At 35.4% G+C, this 21,070-nt stretch overlaps 1 protein-coding gene across 1 annotated transcript; it reads left to right on the top strand.

The window, feature by feature from the left end:
- LOC18777630 (nuclear pore complex protein NUP160) lies at nt 852-20,658 on the top strand. Its single transcript, XM_020563856.1, is given in 27 exon segments — nt 852-1,242; nt 1,337-1,469; nt 1,551-1,812; nt 2,035-2,095; nt 3,042-3,199; nt 5,089-5,174; nt 7,495-7,599; nt 7,691-7,785; nt 9,040-9,160; nt 10,689-10,871; nt 10,989-11,181; nt 11,313-11,881; nt 12,246-12,408; nt 12,495-12,769; nt 12,879-13,066; nt 13,968-14,044; nt 14,141-14,487; nt 15,258-15,326; nt 15,421-15,739; nt 16,096-16,224; nt 16,462-16,570; nt 16,650-16,724; nt 16,844-16,979; nt 18,324-18,431; nt 18,854-18,994; nt 19,853-20,026; nt 20,127-20,658. Coding segments are annotated over 27 exon segments (4,536 nt in total). The 5' UTR covers nt 852-1,024; the 3' UTR covers nt 20,169-20,658.

Raw genomic sequence — 21,070 nt, 5'->3', positions numbered from 1 at the left:
ATCATAAAAGAAAAGAAAATGTTAAATAATTTTAATTAATATGTAGTTATTCACCTCATCTGCCACATAAGGTGGTATGAAAATGTGGTATACAAATATGGTTAAGTAGCATTATTCTTAGAGTATTGCTTCGACTCAAAAAATAAGGGGGCTGTATTCAATTCAAACTTTTAATGACTTTCATAGAGTTTAAAAGTCTGGAGGTATTCAACTTAGATTTTTAAAGAGTATATAAAAGTCTAGTGGTATTCAATTGTGACTTTTTAAAAGTATTTAAAAGTTTGGTGGTATTCAGTTATGACTTTTAAAAAGTAATTAAAAGTTTGGTGGTATCAAAAAAGTTAATGACTTTTAAAAAGCTTATTAAATGAATGACTTTTCTATACTTTTAAGGCTAATTGTTAAGAGCAAAAGTCTTGCCAATTTACTAGTGACTTTTTATCAACTCTATGAAAATATTTAAGAATTTATCATCCCTATGAAAGTCACTCACTTAAAAAAAAGGGAGACTTTGGAAAAGCCCAAAGGAGAGAGAAAATTTTTAAAACAAGCAAAAATGGACAAAATTGCCTTTATTTATTTTTTGATTTCCTAAGAAATCCTTTACATTTGCATGTCTTTGGTTTGAAAGTTGAGAGGTTATTCTGTCTTTTTTCAAAAAGCTTTGGCTTTTTCCAAAAGTGAAAGTTTTTTTATGGGTAAAACCTAAATTTACTTAAAAAAAATCTTTATAAATATGAATTGGATACACCTAACAAGTTACTATAAATAATAAAAGAGGCTTTATAAGTTTCATTTTTAACAAAAGGTTTCGCGCTCTTCTAAATAAAATGGCTTGTAACAAAAACTTTTTGAGTCCTTTGCCCCGAAGTTTAGCTAGCGTTTTGGATTATTAAGCGCGTTTGCGTTTTAGCCCTTTTCTGTATACTGTGTTCTTGCTTGCAGGGTTTGGGTTTGGGTTTAGGGGTTTAGGGTGAATTAATTTTGGACTTGCCTAGGGTTTTAGCGTTATTCATACCAGAAGATGGGAAGTAGATCGATACTGGTAGGCATGGAGGTCCCAGTCATCGGCAGCGATTCATTGAAATGGATTGACGTCCCTGTTCCTTCTTCTTCTTCTTCTTCTTCTGGTCCTTCTGATGCGTCCGCCTTCGCCTCCGCTGATGCTCCTTGCGTCCCTCCCGTCACCGACGATTGCGCCTCTTCCATCGCCATTGGAGACCCTCCTACATATCTCATATGGTTTTCTTTCTCTCCTTGCTTGTCCCTCTCAACGTATTTCAAATTCGTGCATTTTTCAATCTATACTGTTAATTTGTTGTGTCTCGTGTAACAGGAAAATTCACAAGAATCTTCCTCATGCTCTCGAACTACTTGAGCTCAGTGCTTCTAAAGACTTCTCCAAAGTCGGGCTTCGAATCACTTTTCCAGATGCGCTCTCTCCCTTGCTTCTTCTTTGTAAAAATGAGGTATTCTTACTGTCTACTCTGAGCTAGCGTTTCTTTGTAAAAAGGAGCAAAATGAGTAATACATTGTTATATACATTGCAGATTGATGTAGGTTCTAGGAGCCACCCCTACTTGCTTTATGCATTGACTGTCTCAGGGGTCGCTTACCTTTTGAGACTTGGACCCATCTCTACTTATGTATCCCACTCTGGTTTCCGGCTGGATGAGCTTGTGGAGTTTAATGTCAACGCCTACGGACCAGTAACAAGTGCTGCAGCAATGCCATCTGGGTGCCTTGTACTTGGGCGGGGTGACGGATCCCTTGCTTGTCTCCAACTGGGCTCACTTGACCCCTCTGCTCCTGGTATTATCAAATTCTCTTGCCCTCTGTTCTTGACTTGTGTGCCCTTGTTACCATTAATTTAGTAAGCATAGTTTCCTTCAGCTCCATCAGTCTAGTGGTTTTTCCTTCGACAATTTGACACTGTCGTGATGTATTAAAATTGTTCATATTCTGGACTTGTTATCAAGCATGCTACTTTTTTGCACCACATTAATTCCCTATATTTTTCTCCCTTGTCCATAGGTTTTGTGAGGGAGCTGCGGGATGATTCCGGAATTGGTCGTTTGTGGGGTTTCATGTCAAGGTATGCTTGTTGACTACATTATCAGAATAATGTACATGAAAAAAATTTAGTTTGCTAACATGTTTGTCTTTGTTATTATTTCTTAATAAGTTGTTTTGAATAATTAACCTAGTCTTGTGTGCTGATGATGCTTCTGGTCTATGGGAGTTGAATCTCAGGTGCTTGACAAAGTAGATTAAATTGAATTTTAAATGTTATCAGATAGTACAATAAATGTGAAATGAAGTGAAATGGCTTACATATACCATTTTGGAATAGGATGAAATAGGAACCCTGTCAAATCGACATCTACATATGGCCAGAATCAAGCCGTCCTCTTATGTATATACATATTTATAATATTACAATATATTAGCCTGAATTTCTCACGTTCTTTTGTAACTTAAGATTTTCTTGACTAACATTGAATCTAAGTATGTTTCCAAATTCCAATTGTGTCATGAAACCTAAGCTCTTCCTTGACTTGGAAATTGGATGCCAAGGGCTGCAGATTATGCAGGCAATTTATATATCTTTTTGAACTTCCCTATCCCATGTAGAAATCAATTTGAGTATTCATTGTTTGGTTATACTGTGAATTAAACATTCTTGCAATGCTAAAAATGTTATAATCTTTCTTTTTATCTGTTTAGTATTATTTTCATGTTTGGAATGTTGGAGGTTAAATGAAATATGAAGAGGTGATACTATGAGTTAACTAGGTCCTCTCCTCTTTAGATTGAACGTAGGATATTTTATTACATTGTGTAAAATGCTAGATGTGTTGTGTATTCTAGCATTTTGTGATAAGTAACTAAAAGAGTTTGCTAAAAACCACAAGGGGCAGTTTAGTTTTCTTTCTTGAACTATATGATTTCTATTTCTATGTTGCAATTCATATTTATTTATTACTCTTCTATCCCCTGGAAATGTGATTCAATAAATGGTAGCTGGACATATAACGCAGGGGTAGGATGGTAGGGGCTGTGCAGGACTTGGTGATATCAGTCATTCATGGAAAGCCACTTGTATTTGTGCTTCATTCTGATGGGATGTTACGAGTGTGGGATCTTTCATGCCATAGCAGGCTCTTTAGTAATAACATGAACAGTCCGACACTGGCAGGCAAGTACTATCACTTTTCCCCATTCTTTTTGTGATTGTTAATACTTACTTCTTTATGTTGTCCATCATTGAGTCGTCCCCTTTCATTACCGCATTATAATAGAAAAATGTCAACCAAAAATCTCCATTTAGAAGACATATTTCATAGATTTACATTTTTGTACATGGATGAACTTCTTAAAAATCATTGTGACATATTTTTCCATTTGTATATAGAATTAGCTGTGCTCATACCATGTTCCTTTAAAATTGATGGAATACAATTTAACAGGGACGTAGGCTTGCACCACCCAATCAGGGTATGCAATACCTCACTGGACCAGTTACATGTTAAAATGTGATGAGGGTTTCTGAGGTTGTCCCACCTTGGGCCTATGATCTGTGTATGATACAGTTGCTGATCAGTTACTCATCTTAAGGCTTTGACTTGTAGAAGCGTTGTAAAGTCCTGCATTAGCTTCAATTAGTCAGTTCTATTGATTTAATAAAATACAATGTGAGCAGGATATGCTGGGAAAGTGACTTCCTAATGTTTTACGCAAATTCTGGCATCCCCAAGAATCATAATTCTTGGAAATCTTGAGTAAGTGTTCATAAGCTTGTGGCAGAAATGCTTTATGGAAGCAAATGTCTGGGTAATTCCAAAGGATTGTCTCTCTTTCATAAAGTGAGAAGCATAGGTTTCTCGGGTTAGGAATGTGGGAAGAAAGCTAGAGTTATTTGGGTTGTTATTTGAGTTTTTTGGATGGAAAGAAAAAGAGGATTTTTGAAGATTCAGTCATCGCTTTGAGCTTCTGTTTCTGGCGGATTTAGGCGTGTATATTTTCTACTGTTTTATTAGATTGGAAGGCAGTGGGCCGTCAGTTCTAGCTTTGATAGGAGTTTGGATAGTTAGGATGTTGTAGTGCGACAAGTGGACAACTTGTTCACATTGGATTGGAGAGGATAACAATAATCCAATGATGTTAATACTACACATGATTAAGGGGCTGGATTAATTGAAATATGTTATAACATGTCCTAACAGGTTTAAACATAATCCAACTTAATCCCAACCTTTTGGTGGGATTCATAATCATACTACGTACGTAGGCCTAGTAAGATTAGACATAATCCAATCCAGGTTCTTTTCAGGCTACCAAACATTTGACTAGGATCATGAATCCTTTCCAACCATATTAAACAGCACACCAAATGGGTACTAGATTTGGGGCTTCTAGGGGCTAAGGCAAGGGGATTCATTATCACCTTTTTTGTTCACTCTGGTGTTGGATGCATTAGGAAGGTTCATCAATAAAGCCAAAGAACATCAGTTGGTTTCAGGGTTGGTTGTCGGCAGGTAGGAGGTAGAAGTTTCACATTTACAGTTTGCGGACGATACTATATTTTTGTGTGGAAGGAGATCAACAGAAATGAGCCAACTTGTTATCAGTTCTGCATTGTTTTTACATGATGTCTTTAAAATTCATAAAGGTAAATGTTCTCTGGTTGCGATAAACACTGAGGACAAGTTAGAGAGATTGGCCGTGGAGTTGGGTTATGGCTGTTGAAATATTTAGGGCTCCCTTTAGCAGGCAATCCAAGGGCTATCAATTTCTGGAATCCAGCAATAGAGAGTTGAAAAAAATACTGGAGGGATGGAAATAGGCTTTTCTTTCAAAGGGAGGTGGACTCTCGTTGATACAAGCGGTTCTTAGCAGTCTACCAACGTAATACCTATCGTTGTTTAAAATAGAATATATAATTATTTATTGTTTATTAAAATTACAAAAATTATTCGTAGACAGTTCTGAGTTATGTTATTACGTTCTTGCCTGTGTATCCATTTTAAATAGAAAAGAATCTACTTATATAGTATTCAAATATTTTCTTTTATTGTTTACTTTCAGGAGCTACGTTGGTAAGGTTATGGATTGGTCAAGTTGACAATGATTCAACCTTGATTCCTTTGGCAATCTTGTACAGGCATACTTCGGTACGTATATGTGAAATAAGTTCTAAGAATTTAAAATTTTAATTGGAGGGAAAGTTTCATTGTAACATGTCCTCCGTACCGCTCATTGTCTTTCTTATGTGTATGTGAAAATATTTCTATTTATTGTAGTTACTTAATAGTTTTCTATATCACTCCCGGTTAAGGGTACACTTCTTAAGTAATAAATTATGAAAGCTGGATAGAGATGTGAAGAACAGGGTATTTCTGTTAAATAATTTGAACTTGACTGTTAAAAGATGAGAGTTTTCCTTTCTCCTGCTTTCCATGCTTATAAGTGGAGTTTGTCCAAAAAAGGAAGAAGGAAAGATTAGGGGACATTGACTACTTTAGTTCCTAAAGACGCCTTAAATAAACTTTCCAATCCCTCAACAAACTTTAGCCACACATCTATTGGCTCATTCAACCTCCCCACTTCCAACTTAAGTTTTCGGTTTCGTTTACAGAATCTGAAACCTGAGCATCTCTTTGCTTGTCGCTTCAGTACGTCCAGAAATCGAATGTAATTGACATAATAGTGAGTGACATTTGCCTTTATTTTACAAGATACATTCTATTAAACCAACTTGTCATAGATGGTAAGCAGTTACAATTAAGGAGTTTGACACTTTTGGTTCTTTTTGGAGGCATCTAGGTGATTATATATTGGGTCAAAACTTAAAAAAGAAGAAAAAACAGAGGTTCCTTTGAGATAACCTGGCCATAATTTTTTTTTAAATGTTCCTTCTAGATGTAATGGCATTGATTTCAGGTCTTATATTTGAGTGTTTATATTGCACCCTCTGGGTTCAGTTGTCCCAGAAAATTCTGGGTTTCCTGTACCCGGTTTTCACTTACAAAACTAATCTGTGTCACATACATGCCTTTTCTCAAATTATCCACTGTGAGGATTTTGTCAGGATGACGTTTCCCAATTAAAGAGTATGTGGGACGTAAGACTTCCAAATGCCATTGGAAGGAAATTTTAATTACCGCCCATGATGTAGTACAGCCCGTAGGTATTAGATTAAGCACTCAAACGATAGAACAGAGAAGAATATAAGAGACCGAGGAAAAGAAATAGAGATTGAAAAGACGAGATAAAGGACAGAAACAGTAGAACAAAGAAGAATATCGGAGATCGAGGAGAAGAAATATAGATCGAAGGGACGAAATCAGAGAGTTCTAGGAAAAGGTTTACTCAACATTCAAATCTGAATTTTAAAGAACTACATGGGGGTATTTGTAGCAAACTAAAACCTAGACATAATAGGATAAAAATCCCTTGCTTAAACAGAAATCCTAACCCAAATAAAATAGGAAACTTAAAAGTAGAAATCTGGAAATCTGGAAAAGTAGAAATCCTACTAGAATTTGGAAAACTAGAGAATCTAGGAAAATAACAAATATTTTAGGAAACTAATAAATTTAGGTCCTACGCGTCCTGCATCGGCCCACCTTTTCAAGTTTGATGAATAGATTTTAAAATAAAATTTTGCATCTTTTCTGGGAAACCACCTGGTCCAATCATTCTCCCATCTTCTTACCTTCACAGAATATGATGAGGCCAAAATTGTGACAACCAATTCCAACATGCAGTCCTGCACCAGCCTATTTAAAGTTGAACTGCATTGTAATCATCCATTCGACAGTGATATAGTCAGCTGATAGAATTCATACTGAGAAGGAAAAAGGTCTGTAGGTGTTGAGAAAAGCAATGTCTATAATTCTATTAATATTGATAATGGGTTACAATCAATGTAGCAGACAATGATAGACTGCGGCTCTTGACATTTACAATTGAGGTAAAAGGTGTGTATATATACACAAGAGACTATACAGAAAACCCTAGGGCAAGGACCCCTGAGGATGACTCAGCAGATAAGAACAAGGAATATGCTTGTCCTTGTGTTGAATATGCCTTTGTGACCGTTGGAGCATAGCAGCTGTCATAGCATGGTTGTGTTAACCATTTTCTGGTTTTTGCTGGGTGTGATGATCATTTTGATCAACCATAGAGTTATGGCTAATATCAGCAACAACATCTCTTTTGGAAGTTTAAGAAGCAACTCTAGAAAATTAATTTTCAAAGAAGAAAATAACTAGTGTTTCCTATCCAAAAAAGAAAATAAAAAAGGAAAACTAGTGGGAGTTTATCATTGCCATATTAAACTGGTTCTTTTTTAAATTGCAGTTTTAAGTATGTAATATTTTCTGTAGCATGACTTGATGGTTCTTGTATGTGCAATTAGTGACCCAAGCCTGTGACTATACTTGCATTTTTTGCTGTTGTTCTGATTGATTCCTTGGTCCAATCATGAAGGATATCAGCTCAGAGACGATCTATGCATATAGCCTCCGTTGTAATTTTGGGGATAGATTCATTTTAATGCTGGAACCTTCAGCGATAAATATTCCTTTGGAGGAGGTACCGCAATTTTTTTGTCCATCCACTGCCTTTTATTTTTCATGTGAATATTCATTACGCCAACAGTGATGTTAATGTGATTTTGTTATAGGTTGGATGTGTTGATGTCAAACTTACTTCCGACAAGATTTGCATACTGAAAAATAATGGATTGGTACTTCACAACTTGTTGACGAATGTCAATACGTAAGTGAATTTGTCCCTGTTAATTTCTGTTGACTTTGTTCCAGTCCTTTTTTTTACCTAGGGTTGCATTTTCCTTCTTTTCCTTTAATTGTTCTCTCTTGAATGGCAGCTATAGGATAATTCTTTGTTATAGTTTCGTATGCGAAGTTTTTCTCTTCTCTTTTATGCTATATAAGAAGGAAGCTTTTCGTAAATTCTTTATTGCAATCAGTTGTAATTTTTTTTTTAATTGGTGTACTGCTTGTTGACTTTCTTGTACTCCTTTTTTTCTTAATAAATTGTTTCTTAAAAAAAAAAGTTCTCTTGAATGCTTCTTGTGTGCTAGGGCACCCCTTTCTATTGTTTGTAAGCAAGGATGAAAATATCAGCTGTGCAGATAATTTCAGTACTCAAATTTACAGATATATCAGGAGATAAATTGATATCTTTATTATATCGGTGAAAATCAACAAAAACAACAGATATTGGCTTAAAAACACGGAAATTTGAAATAAAACTTTAATAAGTGTTTAGTCCATTATTTATTGAATAGAAACGTTATATTCAAATTAGGGTAACAAAACACAAGATGTGGGTAAGGGATCCACATGAGAATGCTCAAAACAAGAGAAAACGCTGACTCGAGAACAAAACACCAAAGGAACAGCAAAAAAAGGCAAAAACAAGAAAACGCCGCACAAGGAAACATCACATTTCTAAACACAGGTGTGATGGACGCCCACAAGGCCGCCTAGAACTTCACTCTCTCCCACAACTCGCTCGCCCCTACACATTTATAATCATTCTCCATCCATAAATTCCAGATCATAATATTCTCCTGTTTAGTCCATTATCAATGCATGTATTAAGCAACAAAATTTCATAATATACTATGTCAATGAGAGTTGATGAAAAGTATGAAATTAAAGATTGAATTATTACGGCTAATTTATGCATAAATTCATTGCTAATTTCATTGTTGGGTACATTTTTAAAATTTTCATTATGTATATATATAAGAAATGTACATTAGCTTTGTTTTTTAGTGGAAAGAATAACTATAATAACTCATCTTTCATGATGTAATAATTATTCTAGAATATCTTAGAAGTACACCTTGTTATAATCATTTTATATAATTTGAAATGTATTCTTTAAATATAGTAATTGGGAGTACTAGCTATCTTTCAGAACATGCTTTTCTTTTCAATGTATAACTTCGCCTCATTCTTTTCGTTTTTTTGTTGTTATCTTGCCTAAACCCTACACTTCCAGGGAAGATGCATGTTCTTATGCCTTGCAGGAGGACTTCGTTGCAGATCAATTGTTTCAAAGTTCTGAGCATTCTTCAGATGACCTTCTTTTGATAACACATTCAGTATTCTCATCTTCAAAGGTATGATGACTATATCAGTTCAATATTTCTGTTTACAGCCTAGAATTTTTTTCGTTCCTTTTTCCCTCAGGATTGTCAGGTTACTATCTGAAAACTTGATGTTACCAAGAGCTGGAAAATCTTCCACCTTTGCATAAAATGTAATTAGGTCTGTCATGGCAATTTGATTGGGACGAATTCACTTTCAGATGGATGCTACCAGCATTTGTGCATTTGTATATGGATTTATTTACTTATAATGGATTCTCTTTTGCGGATGAAAGTGTGGACCAGCAATAGTAGCCACACACAATTTTTTTTTTTTTTTTTGAATAGAAACATTGTATTGATAATCAAGAGGAAAAATCCTCGATCAAACAAGAAGACCAAAAAAAGAGTCTGACCTACTAAGATTGAAAAACAAACTGTATAAAAAACACGAAAAACACAAAAACTTCAGTAAAATCATCTTAAGACTGCCATCATGTCTCTCATGATGGTAGAGTAGTGATAGTCCTTGAACTGCCCCGAAACCGAAGCCCAAAGGGATGCCCAAAATTTAATTCTGTCCCATAATTCCTCAACCCTTACTCCTATATGACCCTGAAAAATTCTTCGATTTCGCTCCATCCAGATATTCCAGAAAATAGCATGAACTAGACAATCACGAAGGATTCCAGCTCTCTTCCCCTTCCCCGAAATCCTCAGATTGATACTAAGGAGCTCAAAACACCCTTTAGGAATCACCCACTCCACTCCGAGAGCACCCAACATCCTCCACCATAATTTTAGGGAATACGAACAATGAATGAACAAGTGATCAATGTTTTCTGCATTCTCTTTGCATTCTAAAGTGGACATCTTCTTTCAAAGAAAGAAAGGACCAATTGTTGGGGCATACCAGACAATATGGTCCAGTGATCCAAATCATCCATTTTTTATGCCCCCTTCTAAGAACCATCATTGCAAATGAACCTGCAAAGTCAGAAATTGTCTAGTTATTTGATTATCTTTATCATTTCAGTATTTATTGGAAACATTGTTTTCATCTGTTTTATTTGATCACAATTAGATAACTAAATAGCATACAAATAAAATAAGGATAAAAATAAAATGGAAATTCTCTTTTGAAGATATGGCTGAGTGGGTGCTAGCTTCGGTCTTGAAAGCTTCCAATTTGGCTACTTTTTTTGTAGAGTTGATCCCTTGAATGGGGACCTAAATAATGGACGTTTTCAATCATTAAACTACATTATGAGATTATCTCCATATTCAGTCCTTTTCTTAAAAGGAGGAAGTCCAGTTCAGAGGCTCCTTGTTTATCTACTGGCAGATTACAATTAGTTTGAAAAAGGATTCATGGAGATGTAGATAACACCTGATAGTTGGGATTAAGGGTTAGCCTTGTAAATGTGCTTAGTATTAATGCATATAAAAAAAATATTTTAAAAAAGTACAAATTTATGTAAGATGCTCTGTGTTGCCAGGCTGGATGCTATTATATGTTAATATGTTTTTATGATGTTTTGCTTTATGTAACTTTCTGCAGGAACATATTGTACAAGTTGTATCTTCGATTTTCTTACGCAGGCTGCTTCTTCCTGGGGTTTATCATAGCATTGCGTTGCGCTCAACTTTGCTGGATTATAATAGGCACTGGAGTGATTCAGATTTCCAGTCCTTAACTGCTGATATGTTGAAGAAGGAAATTCTTTCCGTCATTGAACATGAGGTTTCTGTTGTAGTTTCAATTGATTCACACACACATACACATGCGGACACCGGAGGAGAAAGGAATCACCTGAAGTTGCTAGCAAACTGATAACTGTTGTATTGTATTTTGTTTTAGGGTGTCAATGATAATTCAACGTCAATATTTTGCTGCTGGAAGAATTTTTGTTCTCGCTACTTTCAAAACTGGTGCAAGAGCAATGCACCATGCGGTTTGCTTGTTGATTCCTCCACGGGCACTTTTGGTTTGGTCAGAAAGAATTCGGTATCTTTTTTTCGCTGTTTGGAGGATATTGAGCGGCTTAATGATGGTATCTCAGTGACCCTTGTTTTATCTGAATGGAGATAAATTCTTTTTTTATTTTTTTCGCTTTCTGACAAATTATTTCCTGTTTTAACTGTGTGCCCCCTTTTATGGAATTTTCGTATTCATGTTTGATAGGCATTTGTGATGACCATGGTGATCTTGTTGGCTTTGGGTTGGATTTATTTGATGATGCTCCTGAATTTGAGGTGCTCATTGAAATGCTCAGATGTGTTGTTAATGTCAGCCAACAATTGGGCAAAACAGCTTCTGCTATATTTTATGAATCACTCCTCAGTACACCATCAGTTATCTCATCTGAGGAGATTACTCGTCGCCTAATGAAGATTTTAGAGACTGGATATAGTTCAACAGTATCAATGCTTCATATATCAGATCTTGGACCTGATGTTGCTTGGGAGAAAAGCCTGGCAGATCACAAAAATTTGAGGAAATTTTCGATCGACATGCTGTTATCTCTTCATGCTTTGCACAAGAAATCTGGCACATGGAGTCGAATCTTAAACACGATTGAGAGTCCACAGAAAGTGCACTTCAAATCATCTTTATTTTCTCGAGTAAAGGGACGAGAATTTAAAGACTGATTAGAAGGATTACTAGGACGAAAAGCAGTAGTAGAGGTTATGTTTGAGTCTGCACTGGACATTCTTCTGTTTCTAAGCTATCTAGTCAGCATTAGTGGGCAGGTCAGTTTTTTATTTTTACTTTGATTTTGTTTTTTCACTCTGGTCAAATAGCAAGACTTCCAATGAGCGTTTTCAATGTATCAAAATTCTTTTTATGATAATTATTTTTAAAAGAAACAAAGATTTAAAATTTCTTTTTTTGTCAGACAGATTTTCTATGTAATAAAACTTTATTAGTATATTTACTTTGGTTTTTTATATTATATATATATATATATATATATTTTCAAAGCATTTGCTTCTCCCATCTTTGAGAGTTTTGGTATGACTACTTATTCCACAATAAGGGTATTCATTTTCCTTTTGAATTTGATCAATCCGTAAACTTATAATGTGTTAAACATTTCTCTCGGTTTGCATGCAGATCCATATGCTGCATGATGATATATCCAAAATTCAACTTGACTTGATTCCAATGATTCAAGAATTCATTTCTGAGTGGCTTCTTATACATTTCTTTGCCACCACGCCATCTGAACCAGCTGCTATTGAAGATTTCAGTTCCCAACTTTCATTATTACAAATTGGTAGGTTTGTGCTTTGTCTGAGTCCTTAGTTGTTAATGTTGCTGATTTAGCATGGTTCTGATGATCATCCAATGTCCACAATTCAGATAGCAGCATGGGCAAAAGATCATGGAATGAGAAGCTTGGGAAGTGCGAGTTCACTCTGGCTTTTATATTCCTACTAAATATTCGAAGTTCCTCCAGAGACCAAAACCGCCTCTCTTCAAGAAGCATACCAGACATGCATGACATTATTATTTCAATGCGGGACTTCGCTAGCTGGATCATTTGGGGCCATGCTGGGGATTGCTTTACCTTCCTCAGCCGTGCAACGGATCTTGCTTTGATCCTCCTAAGGCACGGGCAGTATGATGCGGTTGAGGTTATTTCTCTTCATTTTCTGACTAGCCTTTAAACTTTTCTTATTTGAGAATACGTTGCTTAACTATGTACTTACTATTATTATTGTTACTTTCCTATACTCTGTAAAGCACCTACTCACTATTGTGGAGGCGCATTTACAAAAGGAGAAGACATCTCATAGTATCCAAGATACAGAGGGAGGATGGTGCATACTTCATCATCTTTTAGGATGCTGCTTCCTTTCTCAGGCACACCGTGGGTTGCATGGAGTACTGAAAGACAGGAAAATCAATGAAGCTGTTCGTTGTTTCTTCAGGTATACTATGTTTTGTAATTCTTTCGCCTATCGCCTAACTCTTGAAGGGGCCTTGGATCTGACTTGTTAAAGAAATTAAATAAGATGTGAAACTTCTACTTCAAGTTATGCTTTTTTCCCCGTCTTTTCCTGAAGATATTTATATTGTTCAAAATTATTCATATAAGGTGACTTTCATGTCACCAAGATAATTGAAATAGTGAAAAGCTTGAACTAAGCTTTCTTGGAGACAAATGTTGTGTTGAATATTGTCTAATTGAGTTATTACATGGCACACATGCCGGTAAAGGTACATAACAATGCAATTTTGTTCAATTTAAATAGAATTTCTTATAATTATTTTCAATCATGACTAATAAAAGTTAAATATGATAAGACTCATGCAACAATAATCTTTTTATTTTCCCCAAAACTCAAATAGTCCAAACAAGTGCAGCATGTTGATTTTTTGAACCACAAAATCAACCCAATAAATTCATTGATTTTGATGTAACGTACACAGCTGAAGAGAATCTGTGAGTTTTTAATATAATGTATACAGCTGCTTGGTTTGCTTAACATACTCCATTCTATTGCCCTGTATTAAATAAAAACTAGCATTCACCTTCACAGCTTTGCTATAATATTAGTGAACAATACATTTTACACTTCTGACTGATGTTTTCACTTTGTCATGTCCGGATGCTTTGTAAGAATGAAAAAGCTTATTCGTATAAAAAAAAAGAGAAAGCAAAAGCTTATTGTTAAATCAGAAAAAGAAGGGGAAATAATGTGCATTTGTATGAAATAGAAAAAGTTCCAACATAATAATGTTCACACATAATGCTATCATTTGCACTTAGGAATAGAATAGCTCATTGCATTCCGTGACGAAGACTAATATTTTGATTTTTCTTTTCAGAGCTTCATCTGGAAAAGGGTCATCTGAGGCTTTACGGAGTTTGCCTCAGGAAGTGGGGTTGCCAGATCTTGGTTTTAGTGAGTTATTTAACTTTTACATAATAGGCAGATGATTATGTTTTTCCTTTTTTTGTTTTTATTAACTCTTTCATTTTCCTTTTCATCTCTCTCCAGCGGGTAGCATATCAGCTGCAGCATGGAGGCTCCATTACTATCAGTGGGTTATGCAGATATTCGAGCAATATAATATTAGTGAAGGTGCATGTCAGTTTGCTCTTGCTGCGCTTGAGCAAGTTGAGGAAGCTTTTAAGGAAAAAGATGAGTTCCATGGACAAGACTCAATCAATGAATCAGCATCTACCATCAAAGGACGACTTTGGGCAAATGTCTTCAAGTTTACTTTAGATCTTAATCGCTTTTATGATGCATATTGTGCAATAATTTCAAACCCAGATAAGGAGAGCAAGTACATCTGCTTGAGGCGTCTGATAATTGTTCTTTATGAACGTGGTGCCATAAAGGTTTTTATTCACATTTTCAATTAATCTTTCTTTGCTTTCAACATTCTTTTCCAGGTTTTGTCTTGACAAATATGTATTTATGTGGACATCCGGACCTGTGTATTTTCTACTACCTCCTTGCTTTCCTCCTTGTTTACAATAACGTGCGGACGTCCGGATGAGAGAATAACTGTGTATATATATATATTTGTTGGGAGCTGTTATTGACACTCAACGTCATCGTATACTCCTTGAAGTGCAATTTCCATCATGTGTTTTTGTAATGGATGAGGAGTGCGTGATAACTTTTTTTGGAGTGCCAATAACAATTCCCATATTGTTTTGTATGATTATAGAATGGAATTTTAGAAAATTAGGGACATCAGTGTAAGTTCTTTTGTGAAAAGAAATTTTTTTGGGTAATGTGAATAATTTTGCCATCCAAGGAAAAATTATCAAACCATATTTTCTTTTAGTCTGATGGTGATTTAGATAATTTTCTTTACATTTGACAGACCCTAGAGGGTAGAGTGCTGACTTTCTATATTCAAAATAACTTCACATTTTCGACTCAAATCAGCTATATTTCCTATTTCCAATGCAAGGCGTTTCTCATTCCCTGCATGAGAAGTTATGCATTGTTATATTTGTTTTAGAAAAATATTTGAATATTGTGCTTTCTGTAATGTGTTTGGTTACCCCTTTTTCAGCTTAAGCTTGTACTACTGAGGCTAATTCTCCTATGAGGGTTTTTCTTATTACTAGATTTCTTCCATTGTTGTTTATTGCAGATTCTTTGTGGTGGTCAGCTACCGTTCATTGGCCTTACAGAGAAGGTAGAGCAAGAGCTTGCCAGGAAGGTATGGTCTAGTTGTAGAGCCTTGGATACAGTATTTCAATGTAGGTTCCTGCATTTTTGTATCCTGGTGATTTTTGTCTATCTGAAATGTGCAGGCAGATTGTTCAGATGTTTTAGCAAAGCCAAACTTATATAAGTTGCTTTATGCATTTGAAATGCATCGACATAACTGGAGAAGAGCAGCAAGCTACATGTACCTATATTCTGTTCGTTTGAGAACAGAGACAGCTCTGAAAGATTACCAGAACACGTCACTGGCACTAAAGGAGATCCTTAATGGGCTCTCTGCTGCTATCAATGCACTTTATCTTGTTCATCCTGCCTATGCTTGGATTGATCCTCTACCTGAGAGAAGTTATCTTCACAATGAGCAGTATCCGAGTAAAAAGGCTAAAATTACCATAGATGAACAGAGTAAATAATGCAACAACCAAACATTTGTTTATTTGCATCTGCATCTTTAATTGTTCTCATGACTGCCATACGTAACTGAAATTATATACTTTTTAGCTTCTACCTACTGATGAGCAACAAATTCTTGCCGGCCAACAAGTTGATCAAAATTCAATGGCTGATTTTGAAATCCTATTATTTAATTCATTTCTGGATGGGTTTTTGTGCTCACCAGTAAGAGACCATGAATGTACATACATACAATTACATGCGTATATGTCTCATATAGAACTTTCTAAGCTAATATTTTCTGTGTCCACATTTGCATTGTTTACTGTTCTGTTTTGACGTGGTGATAAGTGTAATTTTTATTGCAGCTGCCAGCAATGATGTTCACCCTCAAACAGGGAAATCTTATATTGATATTGAGAAAATTGAGAACGAGTTTGTGCTTACTTCAGCAGAATATTTGCTTTCATTGGCACATGTCAAGCCGACATCTAGTGGTAAAATTCTATTTTAGCTTAATTTCCCAGTATATCCAGGCTGTCCCATGTTACTTTTTATGAGCAGATTGATCTCTGCGTCTCATGGTTGGGTTGGAAGAGCATACAAAAGGAAGGCAAACACTTCCATCCCATTTTTGAAGTGTTTGCTTTTCTTTTCTTCTCTGCCCGTTTCTTATCTCTCTCTTTTCTTATCCATGTTTAGATAATTGTTGAAATACCCATGATTTCCTTCAGGAACCCAGAAAACACCACTGGAGGTTGTTGATCTCCTGATCCAGACAAATTTATATGATATGGCATTTACAATTCTTTTAAGATTCTTAAAAGGTTCAGAGTTAAAGAGGTATAGGTCCATATCATAATATTATAGCCATAATTATTTCCTTTGTAATGCATAAAACCTAGAGTTGTGTTTTGTTCAGGGGATTGGAAAGAGCTTTCTCTGCCATGTCATTGAAATGCTGCTGCCCACATAGAGTTGATTCTTCATGGGTTGGGTAAGATAAATCTTACCCTTGTTATGCAGTCGCCTTAAATACTTTGATAAGTGTACAATCCAAATCTTGTAGTAATTTCTTTGTAACTGAATCTAAATGACGTAATTTATAACTTTCAGGGATGATCCCAGAGCACATGGTCTTCTGTTGACTTCATTAAAGGATGAAGTAGTTGTTCATGGTTCACCTGATATGGGTTCTACAAATCAACAATCTAAGGGAATCAGTCAATGGGGAACTCTTGAGCTTTATCTTGTAAGCATCTTCTGCATCTTCAATCTATTTGAGCTGCTTAACCCTCAGCTCTCTTTTTTCAAATATTACAAGTATTCAATATGATTAATAGAAAAAGGAATAGTTTTCCTGTTGACATTATTGAAAAAGAAAACAATAGTCTCAAGATTTGGGGTTTTAAGGGGTTTATGACACAAGTACAATCCATATGTGATTGATTTTAGATACGATAGACACTATCTCTTAAGAATCCATGATCGTCCTATATATAAAGATTTTAGTGATGTATTTCAAATTAGAAAGAGCAAGATAGAAACCTTTGATTATAAGTACAGCTTTGGTAGCATGTACCTGCAATTTATTTATCATCTTCCTCAGAAGGTGTCACTAACTTCTATTTGATATTTTTGACATATATTTTACATTGTTGAGCTCAAAAGTACTTTGATTTGAATCACTTTTCATGTAATTTTTTAAAAAAGAAACACATTCTATTAAAAATAAATAACTGTACAAAGTGTGGGAATGGAACAGAGTCCACCTGAAAATATCTGCTAGACTAAAACCAAAACAGTACAAATTAACGATGCGGAATATCTTGACTGAAATTAAAACACAGCTTCCCTCCAATCTAAATAAATATCAGAGAAAGGTCCTTAAATTACTTTTCATGTAATTTGATTGATAGTTTACAAATCAAATATGCCTGGTGTTGGCTTATTCCCATGTATTGAAGTCAAAAGTTGGAGTTGTTGGGTGGGTGGACTCTGGTCAGGCCAGTTACCTGATGTATTCTAAATCACGCTGATAATTGCATTTTTGAGTCTGGATCAGCTTGCCCAACCCGACAACAGAGAAAAATTTATTGGAACGAAAAAAATGGGTTAGGACCAGGCTAGGTCAAGGGTTCGATTCCATTCATTGTAACGAAAAAAAGTAAATTGTAATTGGGATTCTAATATCTAAGAACATATGGTTCCTAGGTTATTTAATGATCTCGCTTCCTAAGTTAAGTGTTTTAGTAGGATTCTATTTAAATCCTTTAGGTTATCAATTATGATTAGTGTTTTACTCTATTTAACTCCTTTTAGGTTATCAGTTATGAACTTATGATTAATGCATCTTATTCTTTTCCTATTTATCAACACATGTAACTGAGGCTGCCCTTTCTGGTGCTTCTACCTTTTTTGTTGTCAAATATGTCCATATGCATTTGTTAAAGGAAGTCAGGAGAATGTATACTCATACCATCTGACAAGACACCATGAGTGTTGTTCATTCTTCACCTTTCCCCATCCTTTCTCTCTTTGCTTCTTGTAAGTATTTCATCTTATCTTTCTCTTTTGATATATTCAAAATATGCAGGAAAATTATAAAGTGTTCCATGCCCGTTTACCACAAGTTGTTGCTGAAACTCTTCTTCGTACGGATCCTCAAATTGAATTGCCTCTTTGGCTGGTAAAGATGTTCAAGGTAACTCTCTAGGTGGTTCTGAAAATAAAAGAGGAAGCACGTTTTACAAACTTTATTTTCTTCTTTCATTGAACAATCATCTCTCTCTCTCTCTCTCTCTCTCTCTCTCTCTCTCTCTCTCTCTCTCTCTCTCTCTCTCTCTCTCTCTCCCCCCTGTCCTTCCCTCCCTCTCTTTCTGCATCTTCTATCTTATTTAGTTTATTCTTCTTCGTTACTTCTTCGTTAACTATGCTTTCTTGTATTCTATGTTATTAAGTTTATCCTTTTCACTTTCAGTAACTATATTTTCTTAAATCCTAGATTATTTATTTTATCCTTCATTATTAAATATGATTTCTTATATCCCGTTTAATTTGATGGGTAACTTCAAACAATCCATTCTTGTGACATGATAGTCTTGTGACCCACTTGACTGTTGACAGGATGGTAGGCGGGAAAGGACTTGGACCATGACTGGCCAAGAATCAAATCCTGCGTTGTTGTTCCAACTATATGTTGATTATGGTCGATATAGAGAAGCTACAAATCTTTTGCTCGAGTATGTAGGATTGTTTGCATCAATGGTAAAGTGCAGCTTATTCTTTTCTATCTTAAGTTTCTGTATTACAGCTTGGTTGAAAAAAAATTTCCCTGATATCAACCTCACATTTTTAAAAGTTAATGCTATTGCTTCATACAGAAAAGCAGCCGCCATAAAGGGGATAGAGAGAGAATTTATGCTCTTAAGTTTCATTCTAGACAGTTCATTGGCTGTTTGGCAAAGTTTGTTTGGCTATAATATACCATTGGATTGTTACTGTAAGGGTCCATGTAGAGTGAGTGATTAATCTAGGGATTTAGATGACATTATAAGGTTAAATGGTTTGTTTAGAGACTACTGCAGAAGAAAACAAATGGATTTATTACTTTATTTTTGTCGAAAAAAACAAATGGATTTCAAATGACTTCATGCATAATCATTTCGCAAGAAGTCATTTCAAATCCATTCCAAATGTACTACATCTAGTTGAAATATATCCAATTTAATGTTTTATTGTATCTCTTAGAAAATTTAACTTTGATGTCAAATCCAAATCTTCTCTTTCAAATACCTCCATCCAAATGGAGCCTAATAGTTCTTCTATCATATTATTTTGTATAACAATCCTCAATAAAAATGAAAATGCCACTCAAGAATGATACCTGAGTTTTTGCAAAGAGGAGGTCCATTAAATAGTCTGGATGCTGATACTGATAGATGAGAAATAGGACAAACAAAACTGAGACAATAATAGTGTATGTTGATTTCATGTCGTTAGTATCACAGATACATCACGCAAAAATGGTTTATGTTGATTTCATCTCATTAGTGTTACAGAGAGACCATCTGATTTCATGTTGATTTCTGCTGGTTGTTTAACTTAAGATGTTCTCTTCTACAGAGACCAGCTGACATAATCAATCGTAAAAGACCATTTGCGGTTTGGTTTCCATACACAGCAGTTCAGCGTCTGTGGTGCCAACTTGAGGAAATGATCAGTTTGGGCCACATGGTAGATCAATGTAACAAGCTGAAAAACTTACTACATGGAGCTTTGCTGAGCCATCTTGAACTTGTAAGTCATATTTTCAATCTACAGCTACTAATGGAATGAACTTTTTAACCTTGTTGCTATGTATGAAGTACCCAACACCAATCCTGTCTGTTGTTTTCAGGTAAAGGTGGACTCAGAAGATGTACTCTCTGCTTTTAGTTGAGAGATTTCATTTAGCTAACAAGATGGACACACTTTGGATGCAACCCTGAAGTTGAGCATAAGTTACTTTGTAGATACGCCTGAGTTCTTTACCGGAAAATGCTAAGAAGGCAGTATTGGGAAGCTCCATGTAGCTCTCAAGACAATTGGGAAGCTGGGGAGAGTTGCTGTGTGTTGGTGACACCTTCTGCCCCTCCTCTCTCCCTTAATGTATATATGTAATACACAACGGAACTTTGAAAGCTGATGTTACTTTCATACATGATTTGCCAACTGAAGTGATTATAAATTCAGTTTAATATTTGTATCAGAACCTTTTCTTTTGTAGGTAAATTGAAGGGTTCATATTTTAGGATACAAATATCAATTTGGCTATGCTGATGTCTGTGATAAGTTCATATTTTAGGATACAAATATCAGTAAAGAATGTACGTGTTATACCGCATGTGAATTGACATTGAAAATCAATCAGTATTGTTAAATTATAATCAGTCCATTCCACCAGCATGCAACAAACTAACTACCACCCGAATGCCGCATGCGTGAACAGCTTTCTATTGTCTCTCTAAATTATAGGAGACTGATGATCAGAAAATAATGTGGATGAAGCTCTTGTTGAATGAGGGTGGTGGTGGAGAATTTGACAGCTAGTCTCTTGCTTGAGTTATGCCCAATAGTGGGGCCAGAAATAATACAAAACAACATTCAAAACACCTATAAATTACAACATTGCCACTGACTGAAGCCCAGACCAAATTTCAGCCTTGCACTGAACGAGTACGATTAAAGTACGGCCCGGAACGACCTGATTCATACCTTTGGCAGAGGCCGGGCCTGTGCTTTCATAGCCCATTTATTATATTATATTTATTTTTAGAAAAATATAATTTATAACATTATTAA

Source organism: Prunus persica, chromosome G5, assembly GCF_000346465.2.
Source record: "Prunus persica cultivar Lovell chromosome G5, Prunus_persica_NCBIv2, whole genome shotgun sequence".
Classification (NCBI taxonomy): domain Eukaryota; kingdom Viridiplantae; phylum Streptophyta; class Magnoliopsida; order Rosales; family Rosaceae; genus Prunus; species Prunus persica.
The sequence above is the reverse complement of the archived record's forward strand: the minus strand, read 5'-3'. Positions and strand labels throughout refer to the sequence as shown.